General features: G+C 34.1%; 1 protein-coding gene across 1 annotated transcript in view; it reads left to right on the top strand.

The window, feature by feature from the left end:
- The window catches only part of LOC145263208 (uncharacterized), a 291719-nt gene that overhangs the window by 223187 nt on the left and 54421 nt on the right, over positions 1-14111 (top strand). The window contains exons 16-17 of the mRNA XM_080120287.1: positions 3866-4015; positions 11223-11402. Coding sequence (XP_079976413.1) covers positions 3866-4015; positions 11223-11402 — 330 coding nt within the window. The remainder of the gene's footprint in view (positions 1-3865; positions 4016-11222; positions 11403-14111) is intronic.

Raw genomic sequence — 14111 nt, 5'->3', positions numbered from 1 at the left:
TTCTCACCTTTTTTTGTTTTTCTTTTTAATTCATTATTTTCAAAAAATCTAGAAAAAAGTAAAATTCTGTTGACCAATAAAGGTTGAAGATGAAAAAGTCTTTCCATTTTTTATTTCAATGGAAAGACTTTTTTTTGTTGTTTCCATTTTATGTTTTTCAGGTGTTTAAAGCCATCAAGGATTAACACTAGCTCTCGTTTTAGAGGCAGGTTAACTTACTTTCAAAATTTTATTTTCTTCATTGGAGTTTTAACACCTTATCTATGATCCAATATTTTATCCCAACTCCGTAAATTCCCTCCTACCCTTCATGCTATTCCAGTAGGGATCTTAGGAAACTCATTTTTTTTAATATTTTATATTGGATTTAATCAGAGGAGGAGGAGGAGTAGTTACAATGAAGAAAGGTGAAGGAAGAAGATGTCTGATTATTAACGTTGAAATTTGTCTGCGCAAGAACAAGTGAGGTTCCATGGCTCATCAGTGTCTCTTGACCTTCAAACACATTTCAACATTGCCTTTCCCTTTTTCTTGAATCTAAATTGAACTTTTCAGATCCTTTATCGAAAGTTGTTAAGTTACCCTCTTAATCCACTTCAAGAAAACTGGCCTCTCCTTTGTCGTCATCCTTTCACAGGAAGAAATCAAACCGGATCCACTTGAAATATATTGGATTCGTTGGGTGTGAAACAAGAAAAAAAAAAGGAATTGGTCACTTGACATTCAATTTCTTCAACAAAATGTCTAACCTGTCTTGAAAGATTCACAAAAAATATGCCTGTCCATCTAGCAACAAAAATGCAGTTTGAAAGCTTGATAAATGTTTTGATCTGTTTATCTCAATTTCTATCACTTTTATAAAGCTTAAATTGATTTTAAACTAATATTTATTCAAAGCAAATTAAGCATAAGAGACCAGCAAATCCTCCCACTACCAAAAAAATGGTGGATAATATCTAAAAAGATCTGATTTATTATCAAAACCGAGACAACCATCTGCACCTGCATCTTTGTCTCCATGCATACCCCATCCACCCATTACAAAATATGTTCCGAATTCCCTCCATAAATTTGCCAGCCATATTTGTAAAAAAAATATCTAACAAAAAGTAGAAAATACATTTGGCTTTCTCTTTGGTTTTCACATTTTGCATAAAATCTTTATATTTGATGAAGTAAGTAAAAAAAGAAAAAAAATGTTAAACTTTACACAACTTTGAAAGAGTGCAAGGCATTGCCAAACTTGCCAGAAACCTTCATGTAACGAGCAATGTAACAAGTCCTAATATTTCAGTGTTTGTGTTTAAAACCTGATCTCAGAATTTTCTTTTATTCTAACAAAATTATTCAGTTGTTGCTTAAAGGAGAAATGTTTTCCAGCTATCCTCGTTAGTCTGCCTAGTATTTAAAAATCTTATCAGTCTTCTACGCATCTTGAGTAAGCTGCTTGAATCTGATAAATCAAGCATTTGTCAACTAGTTCAACGAAAGAAATCTATTTGGTGATAAGCAATACGGATTTCATCCTGCAAGATCAATTGCTGATATGCTAACTGTAATATCACATAGGATCTATAAATCTCTTGACAGGGCTTTGTTTCTAAAGCAATAACCCTTGACATATCAAGGCTTACGATAATATTTGACACAAAGGGTTGCTTCAACACTACTGAAAGTCATGCAATATGTTCACGACTATTGAATCATTTCTTTCAATTGATTTTCTAAAAGGAAATCGGAATTACATAAAATCAATGCTGACATACTTCAAGTATCTATTGTGGGATCAACACTCCTCCAGATTTTCATTAATATTTAACACCTCGAAAATGAAGCTTCTCCATGTTCACCACTAATTCACCAATGCCCTAGTCAGAAGAAGCCCTTCGCTTTGATGGTTCTTCATTGGAAAACATTTAGAGCAAGAACTTGCTCAAGATGAGAGTCCAATCAAAACAACTAATACTAACAAAGTTTTTTTTTTGTATTCTTTACACAAACAAAGGATGACAATTATGTTTTTTCATTTCTATATCATCTTACTTTTCATGATATAGGACATTAAGAAATCTGATAACAGTGAGAGGCTACCAAATTTTTTTTTTCATTCAATTTTCACCTCAAACAAGGCTCAGTGCCACTTTGAAGTAGGGGGCTACTATCAGGGACATAAGTTGCAGGGGCATTATGAAAGGAGATGGGCAGCAAGATATCTGTTCACATCACACTTGAACTTTTGCATGTCATTGGGAAAGCAGAATCCTGGAAGAGAGTTCCAAAGTCTAGTAGTTCTGGGGAAGAAACTATTGGAGTAGTATACCTAGGGATCTCTACTGTGTTGGGGTGGGATTTAGCTGCTTGTCTGGAGTATTCACAACGAGGGGGTACAAGTGCTTGTAGTTCGTCAGAGCATTCACCATTAAAATACTTGTAGAACAGGCAGAGGGATACAACATTTCATCGATGAGACAGTGGCTGAAGCCTAGATGACAGTTCAGGACCTATCAGGTTGGTGACTCTTTTCTGAATCCTGTCCAGGAGTGAGAGACAAGTAGCAGATGCACCAGCCAAATATGATAACAGTACTACATACATGGACGAATGGTAGCCTTATAGAGGTACAGGATATTTTCAGGTATAAGTAGTTTTCTAGTACGGTAGAGAGAGCCCACCTTCTTTGCAGCAGCCTTGGCAATGCTCTCAATGTATCTATTCCAGTTCATATTCCCTGTAAACGTTAGGCCAAGGAGTTTAAAGGAAATACTTTCAGGTAACGTGTTCTTGGCCATTGCTATTGGTGGTAGAAAAGGTTTCTTGTAGTTATTAAAGGAAACAAACTTAGTCTTGGCAGCATTGAATGTGACCATCCATTTTCGTCCCCATTCCATTACAGATTGGAGGTCATCTTCTAGTGTTTCTGCCATTTCTTTAGATATGTGTTCATTTGTTTCCCCTCATGCCTGTTCAAGAAAGTGGTGTCATCAGCATATATACCCATCTCAGAAACAATTTTATCAGGGAGGACATTTATGAATATCAGGAATAATAAAGGTCCAAGGATAGACCTTTGAGGTACTCCCACATTTATATCATATTGTTTAGATGTATGACTGTTGAGGAGAACCTGGATTTTTCTCTTACTTAAGAAGGATTTAATTATATTATATATTCTTCCAGTGATACTATATGATCTAATTTTCCTTAGAAGACCATCGTGCCATACCCTGTCAAAAGCCTTAGATATATCGAGGACTATCGCTTTACACCTCCCCTGTTTTGTCCAGTGAACGGTATATACGTTCAAAGATTACAGTTAGGATATCTGCTGTGGAACGGGTTTGCTTAAATCCATATTGATTGTCAGTCAAGAGTATAACAGCTGTAAGGTGATGGACTAGAGCTTGATTAATTAAGGACTCAAATATTTTGTCAAAAAGCGGGAGAAGGCTAATGGGGCGATAACTTAATGGGTCAGTTCTTTCTCCCAAATTCTTGAAAACTAGTACCACAGAAGCGGTTTTCCAGCAGTCAGGGAAGCAAGACTTGATTTTCCTTCTTCTAGGCTAATTTCCCTTTCAAAGCTTAAGAATCTAGACTATCTTATTTTAACCTATAGCTGGAGGGAGAACAGACCTTTCCTTTGAGGTATTAGTAAAATGTAATGCAGTAGGTCTAACAGAACTTCAATATCCCAAATCCTCAATCTGTGCCAGTAACCACAACCATATTAAATGTTTGCAAATGCTGAAATAATTTATTTTTTTATATCAGATAAAATTAAGTTTTTGATTTTTGTATTTATAAAATAATTGATCCTAAAATTAAATTTTTGCCTTTTACATTCTTCTTTGCTTTTGTTTTTCAGACAAATCTTGAAATCACAGATGGTTGGTATTCGACTAAATTGTTTCTTAATCCTCATTTGTCTTTCTTGGGGAAACTCAGAATTGGTCAAAAGTTGTGTCTATCCAATGCAGAAATAGTTGGCAGCGACACAGCATGTACACCTCTGGAGGTAAATAGGTTTTCAAAAGTTTCACAAATCCATTTAACGATTAAATAATCCATTTTGCTCGTAATAGATGATAGCATCATTTACCTTCTCTCTCCCTCTTGGCATCTATCCATTATCTTCCTTCAGAATTAATGCCCCAATCTTCCTCTGTCTCACACCCTCTCTCTCTCTCTTTTTCAATCATCCACTTATATACCTACTCCAATGGAAATTTTGTATGTTTGTTACAAAAATATATTATTTCAAACAAACATGATGTTAAAAAAACATTGGCAGAAAAATCTAATGAGCAGTGTTATATACATATATACACTGCGTATCAAATTATTAACGAGTTTACATTTTTTTTAATATTTAAGAAACAAGTGAATAAAAATCCATGAAACTTTGAAAAAGTGCTTACAATACTATTCAGCTACTCTATTCACTCTATTCAGAAAATAAACATATTTAAAGGAGTATTAGCTAAACTATGGCAGAAGGCAGGAATATCTGTTGATTTCAGTGGGTCAAGTTATTAACGAGGTTGAAAAAAAACACAATATACCTATAACTTGTTTATTGACATAATTTTCAAACATTAAATGAACTAGGAAAAATGCTTAGTACACAATAACTACATAGCAATTTCTACGTTGACATAATTAGTAGGGGATATGTGGTCCTTTTTTATGAATGACTTGTAAAAGACGTTGGTCCACACAATTAGGCAAATTTGTGATTTCGTCAAGTTATTCCTCGCGATACCTCTTTGAGAGCATCCCTCAACTCATCTTTGCTCTTAAATTGGTGTCTACTTGCATAAAGGCGTCGCTTCATGATGCTCCAAAGGTTATCAATTGGATTCAAATCTGGTGAATTCGCAGGCCACTCCATCTTCCGTCGCCCAGAGAAGCCCAGTTGTTGCAAATACTTTTTGCTTTTGTTTGCTGCATGCGAGGGAGCATTATCCTGCATAAAAATAATGGTTCTTCTGAACGTCAACCTTTGCTTCTTCAACCATAGTTGAAAGTGCTGCTTCAGAAGACCTATGTAAGCATTTGACGTCATTTTTACACCTTCTGGGACTTTCCCCTGAGCCAACTAAAGTACCTCCGATAATCCTAACCCAAATCATTATCCCACCACCACCTTGTTGGCGCCTTAAACGCTGATGACAATGCCATCCATCTAGAACCTATCCCTTGCTCCAGCCATCTGAGCCATCAAGAGTGACATGCACTTCATCCATGGACAAAACTTTGGAAAAATCCGTTTTCATGTTGTCCTCTGCCCATTTCAATCGGTTTTGTATGTGATGTTGCTTTAATGGAGGCTTTGTCACAGGCTTAACAGACTTTGCCACTTCTTTCAGAAGGTGACATCGAGTACTTTTTTAGACATTCTTCAATCCGGCTTGGTCAATGATTTGTTGACTTCTCGACTTGTCTGTTCACAGAGTTCTTAACAACTTCACGTTTAATTTGGAGTAGAGAACGGCGTGAAACAACTCTAGATTTACCTTTATCAGCTCTCTTACGTATCTTGTAGGGTCTTGACAAAGTTCTTCACAGTTTGATGGTACCTTCCTATCATTTTCAATATTTCGAGGATAATTTTACCTTTTACTAGCTGTTCTGTAATAGTACTCTTTTCAGAACTACTTAAATCACTTTTACGACCCATTTTATTGAGAAAACAAACTGCCTTGTTAATAATTTGACACACCTCAAATACCGTGGATTCAGCAATTACGATGTGCGGAACAGTACGAAAATTTCACAGTATGCGCAGCTCAGCATTGCCAACGTTTCTGAAACTTTTGATACAAGACTACCAGTAAGTTTCTGAAACTGGTAAAAAAAATGTTATCTTGTTAATAATTTGACACACTGTGTATATGTTTGTATATTTATCAAAATTATTTGAGACAAGGTAAATTTCTAACAAGAAGGAAAGGTGATTATCACTAAAACAGAAGATTCCTATTAACTTTAGTTTTGAAAATACCAAGGCTGTAAGTAGGAGGAAAACAGTCAGAGAAAGAGAGTTCTACAATCTTTTGCAATTCTTGAAAAGAAGTTACTGAAATAGAAAGCTGTATTACAATGAGGTATTAAAACAGCAAATTGATGGAGACTAGCAGCATAACATCTTCAAAAAAAAGAGTGTGCAGAGAAGACAAAACAGCAAATGACAGATATGTCATCTACATGCAGGATAATAAGAATATTTTAACAAGAATTATCACATACCATGTTGTCATGTCACAATCATAACCAAATATGATCGTCATGATGATCAAATGCCATCGTACAGGTGCACAATTACTCATTATTATAAAAACAGAAAATATTTAAAAACTTGTGATTCATAAGTGTTCATTGTTCTGGAAAGTTGCTGAGAGAATTCTTATATTTAACTATGTAGCAATTTTAGTTTTCTTTCCATATCATCTGTTGTGTCGTGGGACAACAGTGAAAATAAGAACAATCAAGGCGAGATTCGGTTAAGGAACAAGTGTAATAACAATAATGTACAAAGATAGGAAACATGTATATCTGCTGGACACTCGGCTAGCATTTGAAGTGCAGTCGTATCTCTCTCACTGGTGTTGGAATTACTAGCGCTGTTTATAGTGCTAATCGGTGTAAATTCCTCTGTTCAAGGAAGGCCGGTATAACACCCCCCTTTGAAAATATCCCATCTGGGATTAATAACGTTTTTGTTTTGGGTTCACCCTAATCAATTCTGTTGATTTCCGTTTTCTGTTTGATCTTCTGTTCTCCGGAGCTGTCTCTGATATGGGCACCTGAAAGTACCAAACACTGTGTCCATGATGTCCTCCTCTGGCGATCTGCTTACCTCACTGTTCGAGTATCTTTTCCGAATTTGGTTAGTGTGACGTTTGTGCATGAAGTCTGGTCCCTTAATCATGTAGACCATGTTGCCTATTTGTTTCTCAACAATACCGGACTCCCAGAAAGTCTTATTATTTTTGTGAATCTTGTAGAAGACTCTTTCGCCAACTTTATACCATTTTTTTTGTTATCGGTTTTTTGAAATGGATTACTGATTTTGTAGAGGAAATGTGTAAATAAAAAAAGTCTTAAGTGAAATATTTTATCATATGAAAAACATAATTTTACAATCTGTTCAGTTCATATGCAAAATTATTTTTGTGGCTGAGGAGCTTCGAGGAGGATTAAAAGCAAAGGTATTTGATTGTATGGGATTATGTTCAAACAATGGATGAGAGTTCTTGCATTATTAGACGCAGAACAGTTGAGATAGCAGGGTCAATTTATAAGTGAACAAACATATGAGGATGAATTAGTGATTAGGATGAATTTGAAAGAAAAGGGGGGATATAAATAAAGACCTGGTCAAAGATGGTTTAGTTTATGAGTCGATTTCTAAACGCCATCCAATATATGCCAGCATGTTAAATGAATATTAAACCGATAGTGATGTTGGTTGTATACATTTTTTTACATGTTCAAAACCCAAGAAAAAAAAAATCTTTTCAAACCAGAGAAAGTATTATGAATAAAAAGACAATTTACAGAAAACAGAAACAATGAAAGCAAAAATGAAAAAGAAATCTACGCACCATGAAATTGATTTTTGACTTGTCGTGTAATGGATAAAGCACTAAGTGGTTAAATTCAATTGACCCACTACTGGAGGTTGAAGGTTCAATCCTCAGGGCAAGCAATACAAATTAATTGACATTTCTACCTGATCATGGCTGATGGAATGAACGTATGCTACCCCAGTGGATTAAATAAAGAGTTCCATTCAAACTATGGGTCAGATTCTAGAATTTGACAAGATAGACCTAAAGAAGGTTGTAGGTTACATCAGCCAAAACATTGTGAGGATAGCACTCAAGATGAGAAGAGTAGTTCGAAAAATGCAAATAATAGAAATGTAAAATGGACGTTAAATCAAATATGACAACGACGCTTGAGAAAGATCTTTTTTCTGTGTAATTAGAATCTCTGTGATAAAAGTGACAAGCACAAATAACTTCAAACAAAAAATAAAAGGATTAACATGTAAAAAAAAAACACATTTCAAAAGAAACAAAAAACAAATTTAATTTTTCAAAAATAAATTTATTACAAAAATAAAAAGAATCTTTTTTTCTTAACAATTTAAAACATATTTTTAATTAAATATAACAATGTTTTGTATACTAAATTTTTTTCCAACAAACAATTAAAAAAAATATCTTTAATTAAATTTTATATTTTGATTTATTAAAATATTTATTTTTCAATGAATTTACTTAAAAATTTGTTCTTCTACACCATGCTAACAAAAAAAGAAACATTTCTTCATTTTGTGTAGAAGTATCTACAGCCTAATTCACTTGATGAAATGATATAACGTGTTGTGAAAATTTTTGAAACAAAGATGGACTATATTTTTATTTAAAAACAATTTTCTTGTTAGCATTTGGTGAAAGCATCAAAATGTGAAACTTTTGTCAGATGCGATTTTTTAAAATCTCATTTTTCAAAATGTGCAATTTTTTTTAACAATCTAATGATAAAACGTCTCATCATTTCAGACAAGGTTACAGTTTTTTGAGATTAGATTGTCTACATCATTTGTATCATGTGAACTAAATTTTCCAAGGCCAGAAATTTGGGACTGCTCAATTACATCAGTTCCATTAAGACATTTGCATTATTTCTAAACAAAGAAGAAATAATTAAAAAAAAAACTACTTTGGCTTAGAGAAAAAGATATCTCAATTTTTTCCTTTTGTAAAATATGATATTCCTTCCCAACCTGGCGGCACTGGATTTACTCTTTATTATAACCAGAGAATTTATTTATTTGTGGACTGTTATCCTCATCCTTATTGTTGTTGTTTCACCATGTTTCGCAGTGGATAGAAGTATTTAATCTCTACGTTTCTAGGTGAGCATTTTCTGAAAATTGTGGTTTCAATCCTAACCAAAGCAGGCCAGAGAATTAGTAGGTTAAAACGGGGTGAGACAACAACTATGGAAGGCTGTAATTACTGAAGGTACAGTTAAGAGACTCGGCATTCCTATCCTGTCGCTGTTAACCACCTGAAGAAGATCAAAGGAATAATTGTCCAACATATGGTGAAAACAACAACTATGAAGATAAGGATAACGATCCACAAATAAATAAATATACAAATTACTCAAAGGATTCTAATAAAAAAATAATTTACAGAGAATTTTTGTTGATCCATTCACACCAATTTTTCTAATGACTTATCCTCTGTCTACTTTGCTAAGCCATATGAAACTGCTGTAATAAGAAGCCATTGACTCAAATTTAATATGTTAATATATTTTTGATATATAATGAGGGTATAACCCTCAATGATTTGGACAATATTATTTATAACTACGCATTAGGACAATCAACCAATGAAAAGCCTCCAACCACATTATAAAAAATATTGAATTTTGGATGCAAGTTAGTCATTTCAAGACAGAGACTGACTTGCATCCAAAATTCGATATTTTTTATGAGGTTGGAGGCTTGTCATTGGTTAATTGTCCTAATGCGTTTAATTATTTGTCCTAATGCATTTCATTATTAATCAAAAACATTTTAACACATCCCCTTTTTGATATAATGAAAAAGCTCTTTCGGACTCAATTTGGTTTGATAGTGTAAAAATATAACAAATATTTTTCTTCTTTTCTCTTTTTTTTTGTTTTATTTATTTTGGAAATTTATCTTTATTTTCATTGGTCAAAAAAGTATCAACATATTGGTATAATGTGTGTAAAAAGAAGACATTTTTAATCACATTGTTTATGTTTTTTTTTTTTAATTCATATAAAAATACAGATATACATACTTTTCAAATATATACATTGAAATACATACAGATATACACATTTTTCAAATATATATACAATTTATTTTTTTCGTTAAAAACTCAACACATTCTGTTAGATATTTTTAGTTTGTTAATTTGGTTAGGAAGACAAGAAAAAAATTGTTGTAGTTTAGCGTCATACACGGGAAAATTTACAATTTCTTTTTTTTTTTTTTTCTTTTTTTTTTTTCTTTTTTTTTTGTGGTTTCGACTTCTCATTTTCGGTTTCCGAAAATAGATTTATTCATGATTAAATTCCAAAAAGTTCAGCGATAAAATGTTTTCATCTTATCTTTGTTACAGGTTCAGTAAAATGTCGGCTATATTTTCAGATTCTACATGATTAAGAATAAGAGATTTTTTTACTGATTTCATTTCTTATGAAATGATATTTGATATCAATATGCTTCAACCTTAGATGAATCATAAAGTTATTTGCTAATAAGATACTACTCTGGTTGTCACAATGAATTACTATAGTTTTTTTTTTTTACCTAGATCTGGTTTTAAAATAGACTTTGGAAAGATGCTTAGAAAAATTGCATCATGTGCTGAGTGCATAAGTGCAACAAACGCTGCCTCACATCTAGAAAGGGCAACAATTTGTTGTTTTTTAGTTTTCCAGATCATAGGTCCAGTCTTTGACAATCTAAAATAGTATCCTGTTATACTTTTTCGATCCTCAGAGTTACCTCAATCTGAGTCTGGAAATCCCTCTAGATTTAGGGGATATGTCAACTTTTTAAATACTAAAGATTGTTCCTTGGTTCCTTTTAGATAACAAAGGACTTGTTTTGCATAAGTTGTCTCCTTAATTGTCGGTTTTGATAAGTTTGGAGATAGCTTTGTTACAGTATAACATATATCAGGTCTAGTGGTGGTCATCAAATAGATTAGACTTCTAATAATTTCTCTGTATAATCAATTGTCTATTAATTTAATAAGAAGCCATTGATTCAAATTTAATAATATGTTAAAAATGTTTTTGATTAATAACGAGGATATGAATCCAATGATTTGGATGATCTTATTATAACTACGCGTTAGGACAATCAACCAACCTCATTATAAAAACTATCAAATTTTGGATGCAAGTCAGTCTCTGTCTTGAAACGACTGACCGGATTGCATTGATTCTTCGCTCAACACTTGAGATTGTGACTACATTGATTCTTCGCCGCCATCTTTGTTTTTAAGAATTACTCAACACTCGAGATCGTGACTACATTGATTCTTCGCTGATTTGATTTACTACCGCAACATAATATCTCAACACTTAATAAAATGGCTATTTTTGTTGGATTTGTTCTTGTGTCATCTTACTCTTACTCATCTTTGTGATTGCAGAGTCCAGAAAGTGTTGGTCTGAAAGTATCGGGCAATTGCTGTCGTCCTGCACGTTGGGATGCAAAATTGGGATTCCAAGTTGATCCTCGACCTTTGTGTCTGCCTCTTGTACAGATTGCTGCAGACGGAGGCCTAGTTGGCTGTGTGGATGTCATTGTAACAAGAGTCTATCCGATCAGGGTAAGCTGAGGAGAAATGTTCCATGATTCATAAAGTTTACACAGTCAATATCAATTTTTTGTTTTAAATTGTTTGAAAATATTTATTTTTAAATTTCTTCTACAAAAACTTTTTTGCGCATTAATTCTAGAGTAACGAGTATAAAATAAGTATATAGAAATGTTGCCAAGTCTGCTGCAAAGAAAGTAGTTTCCTTCTTTCTACTGGGCTAGAAAACTTCTCATATTTACCAGTATCCCATATGTATAACGCCACTCTTTGTTCATGCATGGGGTATTGTTGCCACAATTACTTCCATGGAATGTGCTCTGATGAACTTACCACATTTGTAATTAGATATGAGGGGGAAAACAAATGAACACATATCCAAGAAAATGGCAGAAACACTAGAGGATGACCTCCAATCCGTAGTGGAATGGGGACAAAAATGGTTGGTCACATTCAATGCTGCTAAGACTAAGCTTGTTTCCTTCAATAACTACAAGAAACCTTCTCTACCACCAATGGCAATGGCCAAGAACACATTACCTGAAAGTACTTCCTTTAAACTCCTCGGCCTAACGTTTACAGGGAATATGAACTGGAATAGATACATTGAGAGCATTGCCAAGGCTGCTGCAAGGAAGGTTGGCTCCCTCTACCGTGCTAGAAAACTACTTACGCCTGCCAGTATCCTATACCTCTATAAGGCAACCATTCGCCCATGTATGGAGTACTGTTGTCACATCTGGGCTGGTGCATCTGCTGCTTGTCTCTCGCTCCTGGACAGGGTTCAAAAGAGAGTCGCTAACCTGATAGGTCCTGAACTGTCATCTAGGCTTCAACCTCTGTCCCATCGACGAGATGTTGCATCCCTCTGCCTGTTCTACAAATACTTTAATGGTGAATGCTCTGACGAACTGCAAACACTTGTACCTCCCCGACGTAACTACCCCCGACAAACCCGACAAGCTACTAAGTCTCATCCCTTTACAGTAGAGATCCCTAGGTGCAAGAAAGCCTTTTACTCCAATAGTTTCTGCCCCAGAACTGCGGGTCTTTGGAACTCCCTTCCGGGATTCTGCTTTCCCAACTGCAATGATATGCAGAAGTTCAAGTGTAATGTTAACAAACATCTTTCTACTCTTCTCCCTTCATAATGACCCCGCTAATTAATTCCCTAATAGTAGCCCCCTGCTTCAAAGTGGCACTGTGCCTTGTTTGGGGTGAAAATTGAATAAAAAAAAAAAAAAAAAAAAAATTAATGTAAATACCTTGAACCCATTTGACTAGCAGCAAAATTACACCCCTTTTCTGTTGAAGTTCTTAGATGCCAGAAAACTTTTTACTCTAATTGCTTCTTTCTTTGAACTGATTTCCTTTAGAATTCCTTACCTGCTTCCTGTTTCCCCAACCATTACGTGAACAACCATCTTGCTGCTCAAGCCTCTACCCATGTTGTCAACCTATAAATCTGGTTCTTATCATAGTATACTCTTACACTTCAGTGGCAATATGTCATGTTTGGGATAAACAAAAGAAAATAGTATGGTAAAAAAAGACATGAGAGAAAATGTTTTCAATTAAAGATGTTTTATACATTTTTTTTGTAATTAGTACATTTGTCAATAAAACAAGAGTCAAACTCACAAATATATATATATATATATATATATATATATATATATATATATATATATATATATGTAGTGTACACTCATAATAATTGACATGGGCTTTTTTTTTTTTTTTTTTTTTTTTTTACATAGGCATCATTATCAAGGCCAAGGGGCCACTCGAGGATAAGGGTTAAAGAGTGTATAGTAGAAATTGGACAATATAGTAACCGTTAGTAATGGAGATTCGGTAAATTTGTTAACTTATATGGAACGGCTGATCAAAAACTTGTTTACGTTAGACTTGAAGACAACCATATTGTAGTCAGCTGGAAAACAGAAAAACGGAAGACAATTCCATAGGCAGGTGTTTCTTGTGAAAGTTTGGCGAGGGGGGACCATAGAATGGAGCTCAGCCGAGCACCTGCCATGAAAATGAATGAGTACATTAATTATTGTAAAAAAGTAAGATTCCATATAATTAATAGATATTTCTTATGAAATTATAAATAACAGTAACCATAGCAACCAAGCACTCTTTCCAGTTTTGCTTCCAAGTAAAATAAATGTCTTTACTCCACAAATGCAATTCGTAAAAATATTTTGATTAGAAAATATTTTTATTTAATTAAAAAAACATGTTTTAGAAGACAAAGAAAGAACCAAACTTTACAAAAGATATGAATACACAATTATGAAAAAATCTTTGGGTCAAGATTTTTTTTTTTTTTAACAAGGTGGTCACCACTTACCAAGGCCCGGAAGCCACTTAGGGATAAGGGTTATTGTAAGTACAGTACGCTAGTGTGGAGATTTAATAAAGTGTCTACTTAAGTGGGCGGTTCATCAGGAATTTGTTTACGTTGGACTTGAAGACATTTGGGTTGTATTATCATCTATTACGTTGGTAGTTATGGAGAAAGTGATTTCTGTGCGCGATAGCAGCAGCACATTCTGGGGAGAACCAGGCTGGCTGTTAGGTTTTTGTTGGAATTTTTTAGATGGTATGAATCGGTCTATGCCTACAATTAACCATTCGGTCAGGTCTGATACTATGGAGGACACATCCTTTTTAAACATGGAATGCAGAGGTAGATCAGATATAAGTGTATGG

The sequence above is a fragment of the Euprymna scolopes genome, chromosome 3 (genome assembly GCF_053919585.1).
Source record: "Euprymna scolopes isolate OS-2025 chromosome 3, ASM5391958v1, whole genome shotgun sequence".
NCBI lineage: Eukaryota > Metazoa > Mollusca > Cephalopoda > Sepiida > Sepiolidae > Euprymna > Euprymna scolopes.
The sequence above is the reverse complement of the archived record's forward strand: the minus strand, read 5'-3'. Positions and strand labels throughout refer to the sequence as shown.